This window comes from Condylura cristata, unplaced genomic scaffold (genome assembly GCF_000260355.1).
Source record: "Condylura cristata isolate star-nosed mole 26May11 unplaced genomic scaffold, ConCri1.0 scaffold00019, whole genome shotgun sequence".
Classification (NCBI taxonomy): Eukaryota; Metazoa; Chordata; class Mammalia; order Eulipotyphla; family Talpidae; genus Condylura; species Condylura cristata.
Genome location: NW_004567120.1, coordinates 5,093,104 through 5,118,835, shown reverse-complemented (window position 1 = coordinate 5,118,835; position 25,732 = coordinate 5,093,104). Strand labels below are relative to the sequence as shown.

At 32.7% G+C, this 25,732-nt stretch overlaps 1 protein-coding gene across 1 annotated transcript in view; it reads left to right on the top strand.

The window, feature by feature from the left end:
* Nucleotides 1-25,732, top strand: part of RPS6KA6 (ribosomal protein S6 kinase, 90kDa, polypeptide 6) — a 186,168-nt gene that overhangs the window by 53,315 nt on the left and 107,121 nt on the right. The window contains exons 4-6 of the mRNA XM_004685620.2: nucleotides 9,051-9,132; nucleotides 9,992-10,072; nucleotides 13,998-14,077. Coding sequence (XP_004685677.1) covers nucleotides 9,051-9,132; nucleotides 9,992-10,072; nucleotides 13,998-14,077 — 243 coding nt within the window. The remainder of the gene's footprint in view (nucleotides 1-9,050; nucleotides 9,133-9,991; nucleotides 10,073-13,997; nucleotides 14,078-25,732) is intronic.

Sequence of the window (25,732 nt, the reverse complement as noted above, 5' to 3'; positions counted from 1 at the left end):
ATTCTTTGCTCATAGCTGAAGAATATTTCATTGTACATACTACCACATTTCTTTATACACATTATTTAGCAGTAGGCAGTTAGGTTGCTTCTGTATGATACTAATTATAAATAATGCTGCAGTAAATACAGCATTGTGGAACATACAGTTTTTTGAATTTATTTTATATTCTTCAAGTACATACATGGATGTGGAATTGTTAGATCAACATTTTTGTTTTTAGGTTTTAAAGAATGATCTAGACAGCTTTCCAAAATGTCTGAATCAATTTACAATTCTTCCAAGAGTATCAGGGCTCCTCTTTCTCCACATACTTGCCAACACTTGTGTTGGGAGTCTTTTATGAAGTATGCCATTCTCAAAGCTGTGAGATGATATTGTGGTTTTGATTTTCATTTTTCTCATTAGAAGTGACAATAAGCATTTTTTTTCGTGTTTGTTGGCCATCAGTATATCCTTTTTGGAAAAGTGCCTGTTAAGATATTCCTCCAGTTTTATAATTGGGTTGCATATATTTTTGTACCTTTTAAACACCATTTGGTTTTATGATATACAAATATATTTTTACATTCAATAGACTTTTAAAAATTGAGGTAATATTGGTTTACAACGTTGCTTGTAATTTAGAGGTATAGGATCTCCCTTTTCAGGTGCTGTTACCAAACTACATTGACCACAGAAGTACCCAAAGTCTTCTATCTTACACCCTTTTATGACCCTACTTTATACTCTTGCTTCACCCTCCCCATATGGTAGCCTCAATTTCTTACAGTGAGATATCAAGTGTTTGTTGTTGGGTTGGCTTTATCTGACCATTGTTTTGTTTCTGTATATTCCACGTATTGGAGATACCATTTAGTATTTGTTTTACTCCTTCTGATTTATTTTGCTTATTTAGTATATAATCCCCACTTTCCAGTTCTATGCAAGTTGTCTTACATTACAAGAGATTATCTTTTTTTGTAATAAGAAAAAACATTATTTACTTTTGTTATCTGAACTTCAACTTTTATTTTATGAACTGTCATTGTTTCACCTCCTAGTTAATATTCTGCCAATATAGAATTTCTCTCCTCATATGTGGTCACCTATAGCATTCCAATCAACAAAGCCCCCATAATTATCCTCCATAGTCCATTGAGCACTTTTTTGCACCCCATCCTCATCCTTCCCCTTCACCTTTTGGATGCCTCATATCTATGGTTATCTTTCAAGGTTTACTTCTAATATTTATCTTGGAATGTCTGTTTGTTTTCTCTATATTCTACATGTAAGTGTCAATATCTGGTATTTATCTTTCTTCTAGCTTATTTTACTTACATAATCCATCTCAGCTTCATCTATGTTGGTAGAAATGGCATTATTTTATCATTTTTGATCACTGAATAGTATCCCATGGTGTATATATACCATATCTTCTTGATAAATTCATCTGCTTTGGGGCATTGAAATTGTCTCCATATCTTGACTATTGTAAATAGTGCTGCAATAACCACACAAGTGCAGGTTTCCTTTTGAATTATTGTTTTTATGTTCTTTTGGCGAATCACTGGGTATTATAGAAGATCCATTTTTAGTGTTTTGAGGAACCTCCAAACAGCATTCTATAGTGTTTCATCCTGTCTACATGTCTACCAACAGTGCAAGAGGGCTTCCTTTTCTCCATACCTTTTCCCAGGATTTGATGTCTGTGACCTTTTAATACGGGCCATTCTCATTGGTGTGAGGCAGTATCACATTGAAGTTTTGCATTTCCCTAATGATAAACAATGATTAGCATTTTTTCATGTGCCTATTGGACATCTGTATATCATTTTGGAGAGGTACCTGTTTAGTTCCTCTGCATAGTTTGTGATTGGGAAATTTGTTTTCCATTGTTTAGTTAAGTAGGTTCTTTGTAGATCTTTGGTATCAGTCACTTGTCATATATTTGGTGCTAAATATTTTCTCCTATTCAGCATTGTGCCTCCTCATTATGGTTAAGGTCTCTTTTGCTGTACAGAAACTTTGTAGTTAGATGTCGTCCCAGCTGTTCATATTCTTTATTGTTTTCCTTACTTCTGGAGATGAATTCTTAATGATTTTTCTGAAGTTTATGTCTTAGAGTATTTTGCCTGTATTTTCTTATGTGCATTTTATAGTTTCTGGTCTTACATCCAAATTTTTTATCCATTTGAGTTGAGTTTTGTGTGTAATATGAGATAGTAGTCTAGTTTCATTCTTTTGCAAGTGGCAGTCCACTTTTCCCAGTACCATTTATTGAAGAGACTTTCCTCATTCCAGTATATATATTTTTTTCTCCTTTGTTATATATAAGTTGACTATATCTGTGTGGTTTTATTTCTGGGCTTTCTACTAGGTTCCATTGGCTTATGTGTCTGTTTATTGACCAGTACCATGCTGTTTTTATTATTATGGCTTTATAATAGAATTTAACATCTAGAAGTATCATACCTCTGTTCCTCCCCTTTTATGTTAACATATGTTCCTTTTATTCCAAGTTTTTCAAGGGCTTTCATTATAAATGAATGTTGAACTTGATAGAGTGCTTTCTCAGCATGCATTATTATGGTCCTGTTTTCGGTTTTCTTTATGTTGATGTGGTTAATTATATTATTTTATTTTCAGATATTGAACTGTCCTTGTGTCCTTCGAATAAATCCCACCTGGTCATGGTATATAATCTATTTGATGTATTGTTGGATTTGGTTTGCAAAGATTTTATTGAGGATTTTTATATCCGGGCTCATTAGAGTAATTGGTCTGTAGTTTCCCTTTTTGGTGTTTTCTATTTTCTTTGTTTGGTTTTAGTATTAGTATGTTATTTGCCTCATAGAGTATATTTGTTAGTATTTCCTCTCATTTTTCTCTTTTTTAAGTTTTAGAAAAACAGGTATTAGTTCATCCTTAAACTTTTGGTGGAAATTGGTTGGCTGTAAAACCAAGTTCTGGCCTTTTGTTTTATGAGAGGGTTGTTTGTGTATTTTTTCAAAGAACTAATTTTTGGGCTGTAGATATTTTGGGTTCTCATTTTATTTCTAGTCCATTTATTTCTGCTTTAGTTTTTATGATTTCCATTCTTCTACTGCTCTTAGGTTTGTTTATTCTATATTTTCTAATTCCTCAAGGTGGACAATTTAGTTGTTTCTTTGGATTCTTTCTTATTTCTTAATTGGGCTTGTATTGTTAATTAATTTGCTCTTAATACTGCTTTTTTAGTTTCCTGTATGTACTGAAAGGTTGTGTCCCTGCTATCATTGCTTCAAGGATTTTTTTATTTATTTGGTATGCTTATTAAACCAATATCCTTTCAGTAGCATGATGTTTAGTTTCTACATAATGGGAGGGGAGCATCTCTTTGCTCCTTTTTTGTAATTGATTTCTAGTTTGATACATTTATTGTCAGAGAAGATAGTATGATTTCAGTCTTCATGTATTGTTGATATTTGTTCCATGATCCAGTTTGTGGTTGATTTGGAGAATGATCAGTGCGCACATATAAAAAATTTGTTCTTGATTTTCTTGGGTTGTAGTGTCCTATAGTTCTGTTAGACCTATGTGGTCTAACTAGATCTTTGTTTAGTGCCATTGTGTCTTTGTTTATTTTCTATCTTGATGATCTATAAGTGGTTGATTTGGGGTGTCAAAGTCTACTATCATATTTGTTTTTTCTCCAGTGTGTCTTCAGAGAGCATAATAATTGTCTAGTGTATTTTGGTGCTCCCTCATTTGGTGAGTATTTATTGGTGAGTATTATATGTTCCTGAAATATTGTCCCCTTGATCATTATATAGTGTCCATATATATCTCTTGACATCTTTTTTAACTTGAAGTCTGTCTTTGAGTCTTTTTAAATATGTCATTCTTCTTTTTTAAATTTCTGATAGGGGTTCTTATAAGAAGCCTGACATCAGCCTGTCAGGATTACCTTTATATGTTATCTGTTGCCTGTTGTTATTATTTATTTATTTATTTATTTTTACCCTGGCTGCCTTCAAAATAGTGATTGGACCAGCTTGCATTCCCACCAGTAGTGGAGGCAACTTCCTTTTTCTCCATATTCTCACCAATGGTCCTTATTGCTAGTTTATTATTATTTTTTTAATATGTGTCATTCTCACTAGAGCAAGGTGATATCTCAGTGTGGTTTTGGATTTTCATTTTTATTATTATAAATGATGTTGAACATTTTTTCATATACTTATTGTCCATTTGCATTTCTTCTTTGGAGGTGTCTTTTTAGCTCTTCTGCCCATTTTTGGACTGTATTGTTTTCTTTGTTTTTGTTGAGACCTGTGAATTATCTGTAAATCATGTGATCAGTCCCTTATTATTTGTGGAGTGCAAAAATATTCTCCCAATCAGCAGAATGTCTCTTTGTTTTGGTTAATGTTTCTTTTGCATTACAGAAGCTTTGTAGTTCAATGCAATCCCAGCTGTTTACCTTTTCCTTCACTTTCTTTGCTTTGGGCTATGTGTCTTTAAAAATGTTGTAGAGAAGTATGTCATGCAATGTTTTGCCTATATTTTATGGTTTCAGCTCTTACATTCAATTGTTGTATCCATTTTGAGTTGGTTTTTGTGCATGGTGTGAGGTAGTAGTTAAATTTCTTTCTTTTCTATGTGGTGGTCCAGTTTTCCCAGCACCATTTATTGAACTAACTGCCCTTTTTCCATTGCATACTCTTTGTTTCTCTGTCAAAGATTAGTTATCCATATAAATGTGACTTTATTTCTGGGTTTTCTATTAGACTCCATGGTTTGTCTGTGTTTTTGTTCCAGCGCCATGCTGTTTTAATTATTATGGCTTTGAGTGTAGCTTGGAGTCTGGGAGTGTAATACCTCTGGACACCTTCTTTTTACTTTGGAAAGCTTTGGCTATTTGAGGGGTGATGTGATTCCATATATTTCATCAATATTTATTCTATTTCTTTGAAGAATTACATTTTTTAAAAATTTTGTTGAATCTGTAAATGGCTTATTTTGTGTTTTTCTTTACTTATTGCTCTGGCCAGGACTTCCAGTAGTATTATACTGAAAAGCAGTTGCAAGAATGGACATCCTTGTCTTGTTCCTGATCTTAAAGGAAATGCTTTTAGCTTTTTGCCACTGAGAATGTTATTGTCTGTGAGTTTGTCCTATACAGCTTTTATTATATTAAAGTGTGTTCCTTTTATACCAAAAACTTTAAGGCCCTTCATCATAAACAGATGTTGAACTTTTGACAAATACTTTCTCAATATCTATTGCTATGATCATACCGTTTTTCTTTTTCTTTTTTTGATGTGTTGGATTACATTAATTGATTTTCTGATAATGAACCACCCTTGTGCCCCATAATAAATCCCACTTAGTCATGGTATATTATCCTTTTGACATATGTTGGGTTATTTTGGCTAGGACTTTTGTGAGGGAGGATTTTTGCATCAATGTTTATTAGGGCGATGGCTTGTATTTTATTTTTTCTGTTTTCTTTGTTAGCTTTTGTTATTAGTATAAAGTTGGCTCCATAAAACATATTTAATAGTATTGTTTTTTTTCTCAAAATTAAAAAAAATATTTATGCATACAGAACTGGGGTACAAGCCAGAGGTGCAGGGATTGAGAAGATTCACCAGAGACAGAGTGGGGAGCAGAACGGAAGATGTACAGAAATACACTGCTGAGGAGAGCAGTGGGTGGGTCAGGAGAGATCTCCCACAATATGTGGGTTCCTGTCAGGGATGGAACTAGTGCTGCATTGGCTGCGGATATAGCTTCATAGTGCTGTACTTAAATCTGTTGTGCCACCAAGGAGGGCCTTTTTTCTCTCAATTTTTTGAAAGAGTTTGAGTAGGGTAATTAGCATTTCATTTCTAAACATTTGATAGAATTCATTTGTGAAAACTTCTGGCCTTAGGATTTGCTTTTGGGGGAACATTTTGATTCCTGTTTCAATTTCACTGCTTGTAATTGGTCTGTTTAGGTGTTCTGCTTCTTCTTTATTTAGCTTTAGGTTGATTATATTGTTCAAGGAACTCATCCATCTTTTCTACATTGTTGAAGTTGTTGGCATATAAATGTTCATAGTAACTTCTGTTTATTCTTTTGTTTTCTAGTGAACCTGTTGTAATTTCTCCTCTTTTATGATACTATTTATTTGTGTTTTCTCTTATTTTTATTCTTTGTGAGTCTGGCAAACCTCTAGCTGCTTAGGTCCTTCTATTTTGTAAATGAAACTGAGGGTAAGCTATAAATTTGACACTTTTTGCTCAAATGCTTGCTGTTTTGGTTAGTGAAAAAACATGGGCTTTTGGGAATATGGAATATCCTTTTCAACTCCAACTCCAATAAAAGTAACACTTTAGAATGAAGCTTTTCCAGTCTTCCATGGCAGGACTAATTCTTTCTTTTTAACAATTTATTTATTCATGCATACAAGAACTGGGGCATAGGTGTGAGGACTAACATTTTCTAGGAATCTCATTGTGGGAAATCTTTGAGTTTAAAGTAAATCTTTAACATACATATATATTTGTGATCGATACAGAAATATTTATGGTCAGCTACCAAATTTACAATTTATTTTTTTCTGAAGTTTATTTTCTCAAAGATAGTTTAGTTCTTATAGAAATCAACTATTTGTTATTTTGTGTGTTCTCAATTTATTTCAAATGTAGTATAGTTTTTGTTGCTGTTTCATTCTAAGATATGTTTAGAAACGAGTATAAACATTTGAAATATTCATAGAAATTTTACATAGTAATTTTATTCATGGTATATATTATTTTATAAAACAATTATATGTTGTTTGACTTTAAAATTAAGTTTTCTAAATAACGCATTGCATTGCTACCAGGCCGGGAGAGAGGGCACCCCGAACCCCCAAACCTGCCTGCTCTAATAGGTTCTGCCATCCGCCATATCAAGACATAAGACCTTTAATGAAAAGGAACTTTAATACAATGAGTATATAATACAGAAAAGACAAAGAATATAATTTCTAAATCAAACACCTGAAGTTACCCATCCCCTCATGGGCAAAAGTCAACCCAAAAGAGATTGGTCCAAAGCAAGGCCTGAAAGCCCGCCACAAAACTAAAGCACTTTCTGGCCAGGACCCATAGAAAAGGGTCAGAAATGGCCAGACATGTCTGGGAGGAAAAGAGCAAAATCAAAATCAAGATAAATGCTGCCATAGTGAACATCCCCATGGGTCTCTCACCCACATCTGTTTCAACCAGAGCTGGACCAAGAAACAAACACAGTTTCTTCACATGTCTCCTTCTGCTCCAGGTGGCTTCCTCAGGTCTCCTTCTGGCTCTCCATCCTGCTTCCTTCTCCAGACTCCTCTCTTTGCTCAGCTCCACCCTTCTTCTGGGTGGGTCAGGAAACCTGGAACTTCCCCTTTTCCTGGGAACCACCCTGTTACAGAATGACAGTTCTATAAAAATATGTTTTATAATCTACTAGAGACAAGCTGGGGTGGGGTGTAGGAGAGTACTTTGACTAGATGGAACTATGAGAAGGACTGCTCTAAATGAGTGAGAAAACTAAGATAATTTTTGACTTCTTTTTTTAAAGATTTATTTATTCATACAGAACTGGAATACAAACCAGAGGTGTAGGAGTGGTGAGAGGCTGCACCAGAGACAGAGTAGGGAGCAGAACAAGTAGACAGATGAAGTATACTGCTGAGAGGAGCAGTGGCTGGTCAGGAGAGGTGTGCTGCGCCATGTGGAACACCTCGTGGGTGGGAGATCAAACTTGCACTGAAGTAGCTGCGGCTAGATTACAGTGCTACGTCCTAAATCACTGTGCTATCAGGATAGGCCCGATGATTTTTGACTTTACATCTGATCTACAACTTTATATTCAGGATAGCAGAAAGCATAAATTTCTTGAAATAAATACTGCCACTTCTCCCATTTGACAGATATATAATTATTGCATAAAATATATAGAATAACAGATATTAAGCTGTATTTTCGGATAGTGATAAAAATTACTCAATATTTTTTTCCATCTGTAATTTTATCTTAACTTACTAATCACTTGAGCACATTTTTAATATAAGCAGTACTTTAATAAAACTTGTTTGAGTTGCGCATGGCAAGTTCAAGCGGTGAACAAATTTTCACTAATTTTCAAAAAGAAAAGAGCCATTTAATAATAAATAATGTATGTAACTACAAATCTATTCATACGTCTTCATAACAAAGACTTTATTAGGATATCGTTTTTTTTTTTTTTTTAAGATTTATTTATTGTGCACACAGAACTGGATAAAGGCCAGAGGTGCAGGGGCAGTGAGAGGATTCACCAGAGACAGAGTGGGGAGCAGAACAGGCAGATAGATGAAGTACACTGCTGAGGGGAGCAGCGGGCTTGTCAGAGAGGTCTGCTGTGCCGTGTGGTCACCTCTGGGGCTAGCGGGGTTTGAACTCATGCTGAAGTGGCTTTAGCTTCTTAGTGTTGTGCTTTAACCCGCTGCGCCACCAGGGAGGGCCATGATATAGTTTTTAATGTGCATTTTCTTCATTTGAAAATAGAAGACATTATTACTTAAGCTTACTTAGTGACTCTTTAAGGAATTTAACTTTCATTTATATATTAAGATAATTTGTTAACTTGATTGCTTCACCTGGAATACAGGTAAGTATTGCTTCGAATGTCTTACTAGAAAATAAAATAACTGGTCTCATCTAAAAATGGGCCATTTGCATTTGTCTGCTTTTTATGAAGGTAACAAACAGTAGGTAGGGTTCTAAAAGTAGTTTTCTTAGCTTAAATTGTATTTCATTGTGTTAGTTCTCTTTTATGTCACAAAGTTCTTAATGACTGTGATCATGTCATCTATTTTTAAAATTGTCTTTTCAATAGTATATAGGAGAGCAGGAATTTCTAACTGAAAGTAAGAAAACATTACAATTATAATTTAGAGTATAATTTATAGGGGTGACATGACTTTATAAATTAGAGAAAATGCAAGAACATTTGTGTGTTAATATGTGTGTATAGCAAGAATGACGTGAATTACAAATTTTACTGATTTTTAATCTCCCTATTAGGTATTTCTTGTTAGAAAGAAGACTGGTCCTGATGCTGGGCAGCTCTATGCAATGAAGGTGTTAAAGAAAGCATCTTTAAAAGGTAGAAAATTTGAAAATGGATTAAATTGGAATTTGGTAAAGCTAATTTTAATAAATATATATTGTTTGTATTTAAGGTAAGTATAGTTGGTTTCTGTTTTAAGATTCTTAATACAGTTTTCTAGATTGTGATGTTTTGTTCATTATGATGAACAGAAAAATAAATTAATTGAGACATGGTATCAAAATCAAATGCAAATTTGATCATTTTTTTCTCAGCAATTTATGTTACCAATAACTTTTGTGAGAGTTTTGTATTTAACATTACACATAATCAAACAATTACAGTATAACCCATGTAATTGGACATAATCAGGGTAAGCTTACACCTTTCATAACAAACTTTTCAACAAAACAGAAAAAAACATGGTTTAATGAGAGTGTAATCTTATAAAACTTTAATGGTATAAGATGGAACAAATTAAAATTGAAGTGAACTTATTTTATTAAGCTATATACTTTCATGTCAAGATTATTTTTTTCTGTTCCATGTTGATATTCCTTGTTGAGAAAGCACAACTGCCTGCATACTCTTATATACCTAATCATCTAGACTTTGATAATAATAACATTGTGCTCAGTTTTAATCTGTGAACTTATTTGAACAATTTGTGACTCATTCATAATTAATGTGTATTAGCCAAATATATGTCACTTAAATTAATGTGTACATCTAAACTAAATTTGTTGGCTTTTCGAAAATTCAGTAATTACTACATAGGAATACATAGACTGCCAATTTAGGCTACTTTAAATACAGTTTTCGTGATTTTGGTTGGTAACTTACTGGTGGAACTTTTACTGAAATATTACAAGAGTAATATTACAAGAATAATATCCTACACTTCTGTAATTTTCAGTTCGAGACAGAGTTCGGACAAAGATGGAGAGGGATATACTAGTGGAAGTAAATCATCCATTTATTGTCAAATTGCACTATGGTATGTAATATATTTATTTATAAATTTAGGGAATTATGGTTAAGATTTCCTTTTAGATAGTACTTAGCTGGAAAGAAACACTTCAAACTACATTCTGTTATGAAAAATTAACTTTTCTAAAATAAGCATCACTAAACAGTTTTTTGTTGTATTTTCTGTACTTATGGTTAACTTGTGTTAAGACAACAAGATATTGTCTTCTGATTACTTGTCTCTAGTACTTATTTCCTTGACTATACTTCCAGTGGTCTAAGACTATAAACTACTGTGATAATTTATGTAAAACTTTGCTGATGATTGGTTGTTCTCCTCTTTATGAATTCATAGTAACTATTAGTAATCGTTTCTGCTTCTGTTGATGAGGACTTTGTATTTTCAGTTGATTGGAGTTATTCTTATATTTGAGGGGAGTAAGAGAGCAGTAGGTATAATGGAAGGAATATGGGTTTGGAGTCAGATAGTTCTGAATTTGAATCATGTCTCCATTGTTAACTTAGTATATTCATGAGATCTGTAGACTTTGACTTCATTGAGAATTTCAAAGATTTGTATATTAAATCATTGAAAGTCTACTATGTCACTTTCAATTATCAAGATTTAAAAGAGTAGCAGCTATTTATTTTTTGTTATTTTGACAAAACTTTAAAATATGTACCAAATTATTGCTATAAATATGCACAGGAAAGTCCTACTAATTTTTTTTCCCCCGATGCCCTAGTGGAATAAAAGCAGCAGTATCCTAAAGAAATCCATCCTTGAGTCTCCATAATATCATTAATCAGTAAATTGTATTGAAAAAAATTGTATTCAGTGATGTATGAACTGCAGGGTAAAATTGTATCTGATCTCAAGTAGTTTATAATCAATGGGGACCACAGATATGTAAACAAATCAATTGTACAAGTAAAAGTAAAGTATAATAAGGTAGACAAAGTACAAAAAGATATCAATATTAATAGCAAGTGACTTGATAGAGAAGAAAGTAAGGATGCTGTAGGGCAATGTGAAAAGAGGGCTATGGGAAAGTTTAATAGAAGATACTTATTGAGTCATAATTGAGATTAATATTATTTTCATTCAGGTGCATAATACATCAATATTTATATATTTTGTGAAATAATCATATATTAAGTCTACTTCACATCTGTCTCCATATATAGGTGCAATATTTTTTGTTTTGGCGATGGCTTTTATTTATTTATTTAAATATTAACTTTTGTTGAGGTGACATCAATTTACATGTGTAATTTAGAGGTATAGAATCACACTCTTAAGATATATGTTACCACACCACACCTATGACCAAGGCATTCAGAGTCCTCCACCATGGTGTGTTATGACCCCTCTATACTTTGCTTTCTCACTGCTCCCTCTTGATAAGAACTTTCAAGATCACTTAACAGTTTTCGAATTTGAATACAGTATTAATTACAGTAACTCCATTTCCCCCCATGATTTATTTATTTTATAACTAGAAGTTCATACTTTTTAATCTTCTTCACCTCTTTTGCTCAACCCCCAATTCTGCCATTGGCAATCTCCAATCTGTTCTCTATATTACAAAATTTTTTTGGAGTTTACAAATAAATGAGATCACGTTATCTGTTTTTCACAAATAAATGAGATCATGTTATCTGACTTATTTTACGTAACATAATGCCTTCAAGGTCCAGCCAAATTATTGTAAATGACAAGATTTCCTCATTTTTAATGGTTAAATAATAGTTCTCCCTCCTTCCCTCCTCCTGAGTGTGTTGTGTTTTTTATGTATGTATATATATATGTGTGAGTATACCACAATTTCTTTATCTGTTCATCCCCAGATGGACAATGAGGATTCTGTATGTTGACTATTGCAAATAATAATGCTGTGAATACAGGGGTGTACATAATTTTTGAGTTAGTATTTTAATTTTTCACTTCATTTCAGAAATGGAACTTTTGGATCATGTGGAAGTTCTATTTTTAATTTTTGAAGAAACCAAAATTACTGTTTTCACAATGACTGCCATTCACATTCCTATTCACATTCCTATCAGCAGTATATCAGGTTCCCTTACTCCTTATCATTGCTAGTATTTCTCATTATCTTTTTGATAATAATAATTCTAGAAGGTTGTAGGTGATAGCCTACTGTGGTGCTTGTGACTTGCATTTCCTCGGTGATTAGTGATATTTAGCATCTTTTTAGACACATGCCCATCTGTATGTTTTCTGGAAAAATATATTTTTCAGATCTTCCCCATTTTTATTGAATTGTTTGATTGCCTTTTGCTTTTGAATTATATGACTTATTTATGTATTTCAGATATTAACCCTATATTAATTTCATGATTGACCATTATTTTCTCACATTCAGTATGATGTCTTTTCATTTTGTTGATAATGTCCTTTGTTGTTCAGAAGTATTTGACTGTCACGTAGTCCCACTTTTTTATTTTGTTTTGTATTGCTAATGCTTTGTTGTTGGTCTAAAAAATAATTGCCAATGCTGACATCAAGTAGCCTACTACCTGCCTAAAATTTGCATCTACGAGTTTTATTGTTTCTGGTCACACATTTTAGTTTCATTTTGAGTTTATTTTTTTTTTTAATGTGGTATGAGATTATTCCACTTTCATTCCTTTGCATGTGAGCCTCCAATTTGTCCAACACTTTGTATTGCAGACTCTCCTTTACTCATCTATGTATATTCTTGGTTCCTTTCTTGTAAATTAATTAACTATAATTGTTTGTGGAATCCTTGTCTCATTCCACTGCTCTTGTTTTTTAAAAAAAAAATGTTAACAGATATATAGTCCATCTTCCCAGATAATATGTGTGCCCTTACTACCTCATTTATAGTTAAGGGAACCAAAATTATGTGTCACATGATTTTCTAACTAGTTAATGAAACAATATGTAAAAAAACACTGTTTTTCATTTTATGTTTAGCTAAGAACTCCAGAGATAAAATATATGAACAATTTAAATTAAATGCAGGTGTTTAGAGTAACACTGAGGCAAGTGTTCAAGTTAATAAAGGATGTCAACCTAATAAAACAAAACAAAAATATACAGACAACTATAAATCAGAGATATTCTGCAGGAGAGGGATGAAAATGAGGGAGAGAAGAGCACAGGGACTATGTGATGGTATGTGGGTGAACTACTGGTGAAAATTCTATGAGGACTACACCTGGAAAAAGAAAACAAACATTATAAAAGAGATGAACAATAATGTAAAATATATATACAAAGTTGTAAAATAAATTAAAAAAACTAAAATAAATATTTGGGAAATACATTTTTAAAAAGATGTTATGAAATAGTTTTACTTAGGTATGTGTAGTTATATTCTAAGAATGGAATAGTTGTCCTCAAACAAACATTAACATATAGAAATACGAAGAAAAGGTACAGCTAACACCCCATAGAAGAAATTGGCATGAACCAGTATCTCCTCTGTAAAGATGACTAATGTGTCTTTTTTACTGTGTTTTAGTTTTTATGCCAATCCTATAGTCTTGATAATTATAGGCCCATAATATAGCTTGAAATAAGTGCTAATAATGACTCCTGGTTTGTTCCTTTCTCAGGGCTGCTTTGATTATCAAGGAGGTGTTTAGCTTGAAATAATTATTCAATTTTCAATAGTTGTTGAGAATGCACAGTTCAGGCAGTTGCAGTAGAACATAATTTTATTTATAAATCAGAAAAATAATGGTAGAAATTTCTGTGTAAATCCACATGAAAAGTTGATTATGTTATGGTAAGGATTTATAGCAATTTTCAGCACTATTTAATTTTGAGATAATTTAGCTAAGAAAGGTTAATTGTTATGTGTTTAGTAATAAGATTTCAAACATATATATCAGTTACAAAGCAAACTAAACTTTTTAAGCCTTTTATGTTGTTCTTTTACTAAATTATAAATTCTAATTAGCTTTTCAGACTGAAGGGAAACTGTATTTAATATTGGATTTTCTCAGAGGAGGAGATGTCTTCACAAGATTATCCAAAGAGGTAAGTCCTGTGTGTGTGTTTTTAATATATTGAAAAAAATAAAATGTTTTATATTTTGATAATTACCTTTTTTCTTATCAAGTTTTAAATAATGATTCTGTTAGTTAATAATAATGCATGATATTTAGTAGCTATGCCAAGCAATGGCAGTTTTTATTATCATTGGCCTTTTTATTGGATTGTTTTCTTATAGAGCTTTGAGTCTTCATGTATTTTAGATGTTTCCCTTTATTAAAGTACTTTTAAATAGTTGCTCACTGCTATTTCTTCTGTTTTATGGCTTATCTTTGTTTTCTTTAATAATATCTTTCAAAAAAGTTCTTAGTTTGATGAAATTTATTTATAATTTATTTATTTTTATGAATTATGTTTTAGTGTCCTATCTAGTGAATATTTACTAAGTTCCAGATCACAAAAATTTTCTCATATGTTTTCTAGAAATTTTGTGGTTTTAGGTTTTACATTTAAGTTTAATCTATGTTGAATACATTTTAGATGAAGGCAATAGGTATATGTTAAAGTCAAAGTTTTAAATATATATATACACACACACTCCAGTGTTCTAACATCATCTATGGAAAAGACTGTGCTTTCTCCACTCAATTGCCTTATATTTTTATTGAAAATCAATTCAGAACTCACAGAAGGTCTATTTCTGGATGCTAATATATTCTACTGATCAGTTGTTATTTTTCTGCCACTACCATACTTTCTTGATTACTATATCTTTATAATATATCTTGGAGTTAGTGTACACTTAATGTCTGCTCAGTTTTTCAATATTATTTTGATTCTTCTAGGTCCTTTGTATTTTAATATGGATTTTTAGGACAGATTTTCATTTCTACAGGAAAAAAAAAAAAAAACCTCCTAAGAGTTTGTCGGAATTGTATTGAATCTGTACAGCCTTTGTAGATAATTGACACCTTCAACATTATTGATTCTTCTAAGTTATGAATATTGTATATCTCACTATTTGAATTTCACTGAATTACATTCAACAATGTCTTTTAATTTTCAATGCACATATTTTTTGTCAGATTTCTCTCTGTATTTACTTTTTAATGCTTTTTTTTTAAAGATTTATTTATTTGTACATGAACTGGGGTACAGGCCAGAGGCTCAGGGGTGGTGAGAGGCTTCACCAGAGACAGAGTGTGGTACAGAACAGGCAGATCCTTGAGGTACACTGCTGAGGGGAGCAGCGGGCGGGTCAGGAGAGGTCTGCCACGCCATGTGGTCTCCTCCGGGACAGGCAGGATTTGAACTCATGTGGAAGTGGCTTTAGCTTCTCAGTGCAGTGCTTTAACCTGCTGCGCCACCAGGGAGGGCCACTTTTTAATGCTTTTAAAAATTAATCTATTAACTGCTATCTAATACTCTAAACTTGCTGATGGTAATTAGTAACTTTGTTTGGGGGGTGGTTTCTTAGGATTTTCTATATGTATTTGTAAATAAAGGGTTTTAATAGTTCTATTCCAATATGGACATTGTTTGTTTATTTCCCTTATTTTTGCTGTATTGACTCATCCTCCAGTTAATTATTGGATAGGATTGGTGAGAGCATCCATTTGGCAAAAGCAAGCAGAATAATTTTGCCATAAATTTCAAAGTGAAATATGTCTTCCTACATGGTCTTCATCATATTGTTAAAGTTATCATTTGTTAGTAGTTTGTTGATTGTTTTTATGAAAATTATATGTTAAGATTTTTTCCGATACTCTTTCTTAAGTTGTTGAAATATCCTGTGTATCTTTAATCAGAGAGTTGTAAGGATTGATTATTAAAAGATGAAGAAATCTTGTATCTGTGAGTGAGCACCAAGTAAGTCATGGTGTGTTATCCTATTGCATATTTTCAATGATATTTGCTAAAATTTGTTAGGAAATTTTGCATTTAAAGATTGTGTAGAGGTACACACCTTTGAAAGAGGGGAAAGCTTTATGCAGGGGCTGCACTACACCACACATGATGAGTTTTTGCTAGAGATAATAGCAGAGCAAGCATTATGATCTGCCCTCCATCTCCCACCTCTTGTGAGGAGGCTTTCTTTGACAGGCATATTTAGGGCACAGAGACTACTGAGTCTTTTATCCGAAACCTCAAAGAGTGAGGATATAATATCCATTTAATATCTGAGCCCTTCTAAACCTCTGACCCACCCTATTAACTCAGTAACTACAAAGCAGGTCTCAGCACATATATGCCAGCAAAAGCTAAAATAAAATCAAAACAAATATGCATCAACACCTATAAGAAACAAATAAAGTAATCCCTTAAGCTACTAGTGAAAATAGTAAAAATAGTAATAAAATAAACCTCACATAACAACAAAAAAAGATAAGACACATGAAAATTTAAGATGTCAAGAGAGCATAACTTTACAAGGTGAAAACCAGTCTCCAGAATCCAAACACAAACATATGGAATACTGTTATTCCCCATCAAACATATGATCCCGAACTAGTATAATAATGACACTCAAGGAGATAGAAGAAAACTGTGACAAACAAATAAAGAAATACAGGAATATTCAGGTAAGCTAATCAATGAATTACAACAAAATTTAGGAAAACAGTATGATCAGAAATAAAATCAATGAACATAAGATAGAAATTAGAATGTTAAATATGGAAATAACAGAAATTCAGGAGGCAGTGAGCCCAATAAATGATATCAAGTACACTAGAGAAAGCTGTGGGAGAAAAATAGATCAAATGGAGGCTGGAATTAGTGACCTTGAAGATAGTAATACACTAAGGAGCCAGGTGAAAGAAGAGAGAAAAAACAAAATGAAGAGGCAGTTTGAGAACTGACACCATTAAGAAAGCTAGCAAAGGAATAATGGTTATCCCAGAAGGGGAAAAGTAGAAAAGAGTGCCTGTTCAAGGAAATAATAGTGGTTAACTTCCCTCACTAATGAGATAAATCAAACCTTCAAATCTAAGAAGAAGCCAAAAGAATACCGTATTACCTAAATACAATTAAACCAACACAGAGACACACAATATTAAAGTTACCCAGTGTTCAAGACACACACACAAAAAAATATAGAAGGCAACAAAAAGGGAAAAGCAGATAACCTATAAAGGTAGTCCTATATGGCTTAAATTTTGATGTCTTAGAGGAAACCCTATGGACAAGGAGAGAATTTTGTGATATATTCAAAATGTTTAAAGATAATATTCTAGCCAAGAATATTATATCCTGTAAGATCTTCAAATATGAAGCCTTTTGGATAAACAAAAGGAAATTGTAAATACCAGACCTCCCTTACAAGAAATGTTGAAAGAACTCCTGCTTAAATCAAATTGAAAAAAAGGCGAAAGAATTAAATAAGAAAAGACAAAATGTAAAGACAGAACCCATCTTTCTATTGCCCCCAGCAGACCCATCTGAGCTTTAAAGATAAACACAGATTCAAAGTGAATGATTGGGAAACAGTCCTACAAACATGATACTGAAAGAAAGGTAGGGACATACCTGCTTATTTCAGGTATGAGGCAAGGATGGACACTATATAAGTAAACGCAATGATGAAATTAGGATGACATACACTCATCAGTATGTATGTATCAAATGAAGGAGAATCAAAATTTATAAGACACAATAAAAAATATGAAAAAGTTCAAAGTTACAACACAGTAATAGTGGAGGACTTCCAATACCCCTCTTTCATCAATCTCATATCATTTGCGGCAACATGGATGGAACGAGAAAAGATCATGCCTACTGAAATAAACCAGAAAGAAAAAGAAAAATACCAGATGGTTTCACTTAGCAGGAGTGTAAGTGCTCAGGAAAAAATATATATATATGTAGTATATGTAGTACTTGTAATAAAGTAAAAACGAACATCAACTAACAACTTTAACAACTATAAACCAGAGACATTCTACAGGGGAGGAGAGGGGAACACGTTCAAAACTAGGGCAGGAAGAGTACATGGTACTATGGTGATGGCACATGGGTGAAGTGGTGGGAATTCCACAGGGATTACAACTGAGATGAAAAAATGTACAAAATGATATATATGGAGATATTTACACACTGTTCCCCCAAATTGAAGAAGATTGAATGTTCCCAGACACATTAAGCCCAACATTACACTGAAAGCAGAAGACGAGCACATTACAAAGAAATAAAACTAGGCCAATATTCCTAATAAATACAGATGCAAAAATCCTCAACAGTATCTGAGAAAATTAAGCAGTACATCTGAGGTGGTATGAACTTACCCCACTTTAAAAAAAAAAGACTCAAAATATTTTGTGTGTCTGTTTTCATGAAGGATGTATGAGTCTAGTTTTATTCTAATGTTTGTCTCCTTTTGATGCCAGAGCAAGAGTGATTTCACAGCATGTGTTAAGTAGTATTTTCTTCTTTAATTTCGTGTAATAATGTTAAATTGTTATTAAATAGTTGTGAATTCATAGGTTCAATTTATTTAAATAAACAACTCAGTTAATGTTTCTTTTTGTGTGAGCTTTGAAATTATGTGTGTTTTTAAGGATTTGTCCACTTCATCACAGATTTTAAGTTAATTGATATAAAATTGTTCATATTATTTTCTTTTTCATAGTTGTAGGATTATTAGTGATATCACTGCTTTCATTCCTGATGTTAGTGTTTTGTGTCTTCTTTTTTTCTTGTCCTGCTTAGCTTTGCTAGCATTTTAATTTGGTTTCCTTCTGAAAGAACTGACCAACATTCAGTGTACTGATTTTCGTTATTGTATTTTTTCTTATTCATTTCATTGCTTTCGACTTTTATATTTATTACTTCATTTTTTTCTACTTTGTTTTTTAGAAGATTTGTGGTTTTTAAAATGGAAGCTGACATTACTGATTTAGAACTTTCTGCTTTTTCTTATTATAGGTATATAGTGTTATTTTTGTTTAATACTGCTTTAGCTTTAACCCCAAATTTTCCATGTAATGGAAAAATTGTAGTTTTTTCTTCTTTTAATTCAACATAATTTCAAATCCCTCTTTTGTTCTTCTTTGTATCATAGTATATTTTGAAGTATGTTATTTTATTAATAAATATATGGTTAGTTTCCACATTTATTATTGGTTTCTAACTTAATTGTGGTCAAAAAGTATACTTTGTGTGATGTGAATTTTTAAAAATTGATTTATAATTGTTTTATGCTTCAGTATATGTTTTTGCTTGTTAAGTGTTCCAAGTGTGCTTAAGAAGAACATTTGTTCTTCCGTGGTTGGGTAGTATAAGTTCTATAAATATCAGTTAGATCAATATTTATATTGTTACTCTATTCTTCCTAATCTTTAATCTACATGTTCCACAAATTTTTGAGAGATCAAAGGATTGAAAACTTTGACTATATTGTGGATTTATCTTTTCTTGAATTTTCAGTTTATGTATTTCAAAGTTCTGTTATTAAGTGCCTAAATCTTAATGATTGTCATTTCCTCTGGATGAATTGACTTCTGTCATTTTTAAAGGATTTTATCTCTTTAATGTTCTTTAATTTACAATCACAGCATATTAATTTCACGGCTTTTACAAAATTAACTATTGGCTTGCCATATTATTTTTAATATTTTTACTTCAATCTGTGTGTGTGTGTGTGTGTGTGTGTATATAATTTTATTTATATATTTACATCATTGTTCATTTTTGTGTAGTAACTGGTTTCTCCCTTCAGGTGTAATCCCCATAGTTTTTCAACCACAATATCACACATGAACCATCACTATAGTAACTTGCTTTCTTTATTCCCCTATTTTTCACACACTGCCTTCTACTACTTTGCTGTATGCTGCAGATCTATAGTCAGCTTGCAAGTTTATGTCTTTTCTTTGACTTTCTGTTGTTATTCTATATTACACATATAAGTGAAACCATCCAATATTTATATTTTTTTTCTGACTTATTTCACTTAGCGTTATCTCTTTCAGCTTCACTTATGTTATTCAGCTCCATCTATGTTATGACTATCTTTTTTAATTAGTGAGTAGTATATCATTACATATATAAAAAATACGGACACACACACACCATATCTACCTCATCATCATGATCAATTCATTTGTTTTGGGGCATTTATGTTGTTTCTATATCTTGGCTACTGTAAATAGTGCTGCAATAAAGCTAGAAGTGCAGCTTTCAACTCCAAATTAGTGATTTTGTATTCTTTGGGTAGATTCTTAGAAGTAGAAACACTGACTCATATACTAGATCTGCTTTTAGTGTTTTGAGGCATCTCTATACAGCTGTTCATAGTGGCCGGATGAGTTCACATTCTCACCAGCAGCGTAAAAGTTTCCTTTTTTTCCCAACCTTATGAGCAATGACAATGAGCATTTGTCATTGCTCATTTTTCGTATGGGCCATTCTCACTGGTGTTAGGTGGTATCTTAATTGTGGTTTTGACTTTCATTTCCCTGATTCTAAGTGATGTTGAACATTTTTGTTCAGATACATGTTGGCCATTTGTATTTCTTCTTTTTAGCCCTTATGCTCATTTTTTTCCACTGGGTTATTTGCTTTTGCTGAGTTGTATAAACTCTTTATAGAACTTTGATATCAGTCCCTTATCAGTTGTATGTCATGAAAATATTTTCTCCCATTTAGTGTGGTTTTTCTTCATTTTGGTTATGGTCTCTTTTGCTGTACAGAAGCTTTTTAGTTTGATGAAGTTCCAGCTTTTTATTTATCCTTTTTTTTTTTTTTTTAGATTTATTTATGAATACAAGAATTGGGCAGTAGGCCAGAGTGTAGGGGGTAAGAATATTCACCAGAGACAGAGTACTGGGACTGACACTTTTCCTATAATGTGGAACTAAGTTTTTTTTTTTGCTTTTGGAGATGATTCCTCAAAGATATTCCTGAGCTTTATGTAATGGAGTGTTAAGCCTATATTCTGTTCTATATATTTTATAGTGTAAAGTTTTACCTTCAAGTTTTTATCCATTTTTATTTGATTTTTGTGTATGGTTTGAGATACTAATCTAGTTTCATTCTTTTGTATGTGACAGTCCAGTTTTCTCCACGCCATTTATTGAAGATTGTCATGTTCCAGTATATTTTCTTTGCTCCTTTGTCATAGATTTGTTGACCTTATATATGTGTTTTTATTTCTGGGCTTGCTATTCAATTCCATTGGTCTGTGTGTCAGTTTTATTTTAGTCCTATGCTGTTATTTTTATTATTATGGCTTTGCAGTATTGTTTCAAGTCTGGGGTGCAATCTCCTACTCATTCTGTTTTAGTGAGGAGAACTTTGACTATTGGGGTTTTAATTTGTAGATTCTATATGAATATCAGCAGTATTTGTTCCATTTCTTAAAGAAAACCTTGAGGTTTTTATTGGAATTGGATTGAATTTATTAATTGCTTTTGGTAGAATGGCCATTTGAGAATGTTAATTCTTCTCATTAATGAACAGGGAATCTCTTTCCATTTCCTTGTGTCTTCTATTTCTTTTAACAGTTTTCTTTTTGTTATATCTCTTGTATGTATCTTTCACTTCCTTTGTTATTTTTATTCCCTGGTATTTAGTTTTTGGGGATATAGTTTTAAATGGGATTTTTAAAAAAGATTTATTTATGTATACAGAACTGGGGTATGTACAGGCCAGAGGTGCAGGAGTGGTGGGAGGATTCACCAGAGTCAGAGCGGGGAGCAGAACAGGCAGATGAATGAAGTACACTGTGGTGGGGAGCAGCAGGAACAGGAGAGGTCTACAGAACCATGTGGATCACCTCCGCAGCTGGGGATTGAACTCACATTGAATAGGTTGTGGCTATCTTGCAGTGCCACACTTTAACCTGTTACACCACCAGGGAAGGCCACCTTGTGTTCTTTGGTCAGCTTTGGGAATTTGTATAATTCTAAGAATTTGTTTATCTTTTCTAGATTTTTGAATTGGGTTGCATATAAATGTTCATAGTAATTTCTAATTATTTGTCTGTTGTAGTTCCTTCCCTTTTATTTGTTATACTTTTGATTTGAGTTTTTTCCCTTTATTTTGTTTGTGAATTCAGAAATTTTGTCTATGTTGTTTATTTTTTTTTTTCCAAAGAACCAACTTTTGGTTTCATTAGTTTTCTTTTTCAATTTCATTTATTTCCTTTCCTCTAATGGCTTTTGAATATTTTTGTTCTTTTTCCAGTTCTTTGAGATAGAAAATTAGTTTATTTCTTTAGGTTTTTCTTGTTTCTTGATGAGAGCCTAGATTGCTATACATTACTCTTAATGATGCTTTTGTTTTGTCCCATATGTTCTAGAAAGTTGTGTTCTTGCTTTCATTTTTTTAAAGGTATTTTTTAGTTTTTTCTTTGCTTTACTCTTTACCCCATAGTCTTTCATTAGTTATTCAGTCTTCGTGTGATGGGAGAACTCCTTGCTTTCTTTTTTCATAGATGACTTGTAGTTTGGTGCCTTTATGAGCACAGAAGATGTTTGGTCTGATGTTAGTCTTCATGTACTTGCTGGTGTTTGTCTTGTGGCCCAGCACTTAGGCGATCCTGGAGAATTACCCGTGTGCTCTTTAGAAAAATGTGTATTTGGTTTGGGAATGCCTTGACTTATAGATGTCTATTATGCTCACGTTTGTTCAGGTCTTCCTGTTCTTTTTTCTGTTGGTTTAGATTGCAAAGCTTCTTATAAATTTCTTGCAGTGGGGGTTTAGTTGTAGCAAATTTCTAAAGACGACTTCTTTTTGAGAAGGTCTTTATTTTTTCCTCATATTGGAAAGAGATTGCAGGATAAAGTATTCTTACCTGGCATTTTCTGTCTTGGTGTTTCTTAAATATGTTACTCCACTTTCTTCTTGCCCATAGTGTTTGTTCAGAGTTGTCTGGTCTCAGCTGCATCATCCTTTATAGGTTATCTGTTTTTTCCCCCTCATCAGCTTCATTACGTTTTGTGTTGGACTTTTGGAAGCTTTGCTATTATATGTCTTGCTGTAGTTTTCCTTGCATTGTGATAGGTTGGCATCCTTCTATCTTATGAGTTTATTTTCATTTCCTTCTTCAAGTTTGGGAAGTTATTTTCATTTATTTCCTTGAGTGGTTTTCAGTTCCTTTGCTTCTCTTCTTGTTCTGGGATTCCTATGACTTATATTTCCTTTCCTCATAGTGTCAGATAATTCCTGAAGTGTTTCTTCATTATTTTTCCCGTGTATCTCTCTTTCCTTTTCTTTTTTGGTTGTGTTAGGTGATATATGTGTCTTATTCTTATAAATATTTTCCTTTTTTTTTAAGATTTATTTATTTGTGCATACAGAACTGGGGTACAGGCCAGAGACTCAGGGGTGGTGAAAGACTTCACCAGAGACAGAGTGGGGAGCAGAACAGGCAGACCGACGAAGTACACTGCTGAGGGGAGCAGCGGGCGGGTCAGGAGAGGTCTGCCACGCCATGTGGTCACCTCCGGGGCAGGCGGGAATTGAGCCCATGCGGAAGCGGCTTCAGCCTCCCAGTGCTGCGCCCTAACCCGCTGCGCCACCAAGGAGGGCCGATTTTCCTTTTTTTTTTTTTTAAGTTTAAAATAAATAGAAAAGAAAAATAAAGAAAATTGGTGTACTAAAAGCTGGTTGGCTGTTTGAGAAGAACAATGAAATATGGAACTATTTTGATTCTTTCAGATTGTTAAGTTATATTGACAAGAGCAGCATATAATGATTAACTTTGTTGCAAGAAAAAGGTATTCTTACTTATGAAATGGTTTATTTCTTTCATTTGCTTAATTTTTCAGAGAAGGTGGTAAAAGCATTCTGTCAATTTCAAACAAACAAAAATTCCTACTGGGACTTCATTTGAAATTTTGTTAAACCCATAAATTAATTCTTTTAAAGCTGGCCACTTTATAATTAATTTGCAGTCATTTATCCTGCTATATTAAATGATATTAGCAAAGTAGAGCACTGTCCAAGAATGTATGTGTATACTTGAGAACACAAAAATTTGAGAAAGTATTGTTAACTTTAAAATACATGGACTTAGTTTTAAAAGTCTTCAACACATATAAAAATATACTTTAAAAAGAAAATGTTGGGCCCTCCCTAGTGGTGCAAAGGGTTAAAGCACAGCACCAAGAAGCTAAAGCTACTTCATTTAGAATGAGTTCACTGACCACTCCAGAGGTGATTCACATGGTGCTGCAAACCTCTCCTGACCTGCCAGTTGCTCCCTTCAGCAGTGTACTTCATCAGTCCGCCTGTTCTGCTCCCCACTCTGTCTCTGGTGAATCCTCTCACTGCCCCTGCACCTCCGGTCTGTACCCCAGTTCTGTATGTATAAATAAATAAATCTTAAAAAAAAAGAAAATCTAACTGAATATGTTTCATGACTAATGAACTTCTCTTTAATCATTACAACAATGAAGTGAAATCATACAGAAATAATATGTATTTTGAGTAGTTAATTAAAATCAAGAAGCAGCACAGAGTTGGAAAAATACTTAACAAATAATATGATGGAGAACTGACTTTTTCAAAATTTAAAGTGCTTGTATGAATTTAAAGATAGTCAATAATAGAAAATAGACAAGATGTTATAACTCACTGAAAATAATAGAAAAGCCACTAGACATGGAAAAATATTCAACCTAAAATTTAAAATTTAAATTAAAACAAAATAGATGCTATTTTATACGCCAAATTAAAAAATATTTTATTCTTATTTATTTTTTAAAGAGTTTACTTATCCATACAGAACTGGGGTACAGTCCAGAGGTGAAGGGGTGGCGAGAGTATTCACCAGAGATAGAGTGGGGGCCAGAATATGCAGATTGACAAAGTACACTGCTGAAGGGAGCAGAGGGTTGGACAGAAGTCTGCTGTACCATGTGGGTCACCTCCCTGGCTGAGGATGGAATCTGTGCTGAAAGCTGCTTACACCAGCTTCATAGTGTTGTGCTTTAACCCTTTGTGCCACCAGAATGGCCCAGAAACGATTTTTATAAAGGTACTATTCTGTTCTATTATGGATGTAGTAAGACAAATGTTTTCATAATCTGCTGATGGGAATAGAAATTATTGTAACCATTTTGGAGAATACTTTTGTTGTGTATGTCAAGAATCTTAGAGTATTTATTCTCCTTTACTCAGTATTTCTTATTTCTTAGGACTCCATTTTGGAGAAAGAATAAAGATCATATATTAATAGTGTATATATATAATTTTTAAATAGTGAAAAACTGTAAGTAACCCAAATGAACATTTAGGTACATTATAGTAAATTGCTATGTTGATAATATACAGCTATTGAAATTGTATAAGTATTATATGGGAGGAATGGGTTGTAGTGGAGTACTATGGATGCCTTAGCATGTGGTAGTTTTGGTGTGGTAACATACATCTGAAGAAATGTGACCCTGTAATTCTGAATCATATACCATATTGTAAAGCGATGTCACAATAGAAAAAAAAGAAAATGTTCTAAGTGAACTTATAAATTAAAGGATAATAATTGATAGCATTTTTCCTAATGGTAAATATGAGGTTTCAAGTGAAAAATCATAATTTTGGAAAATATAAAAATAAATAAAGATACAGGAAAATACGGTATTGAGGTAAAAGATCCTACTAAATAGCACATACAATATAATTTCAACTATATTAAAAATTCATTTGTATATGTATGTATGTATGTATGTGTGTGCATATACACACATGAGTTTGTTT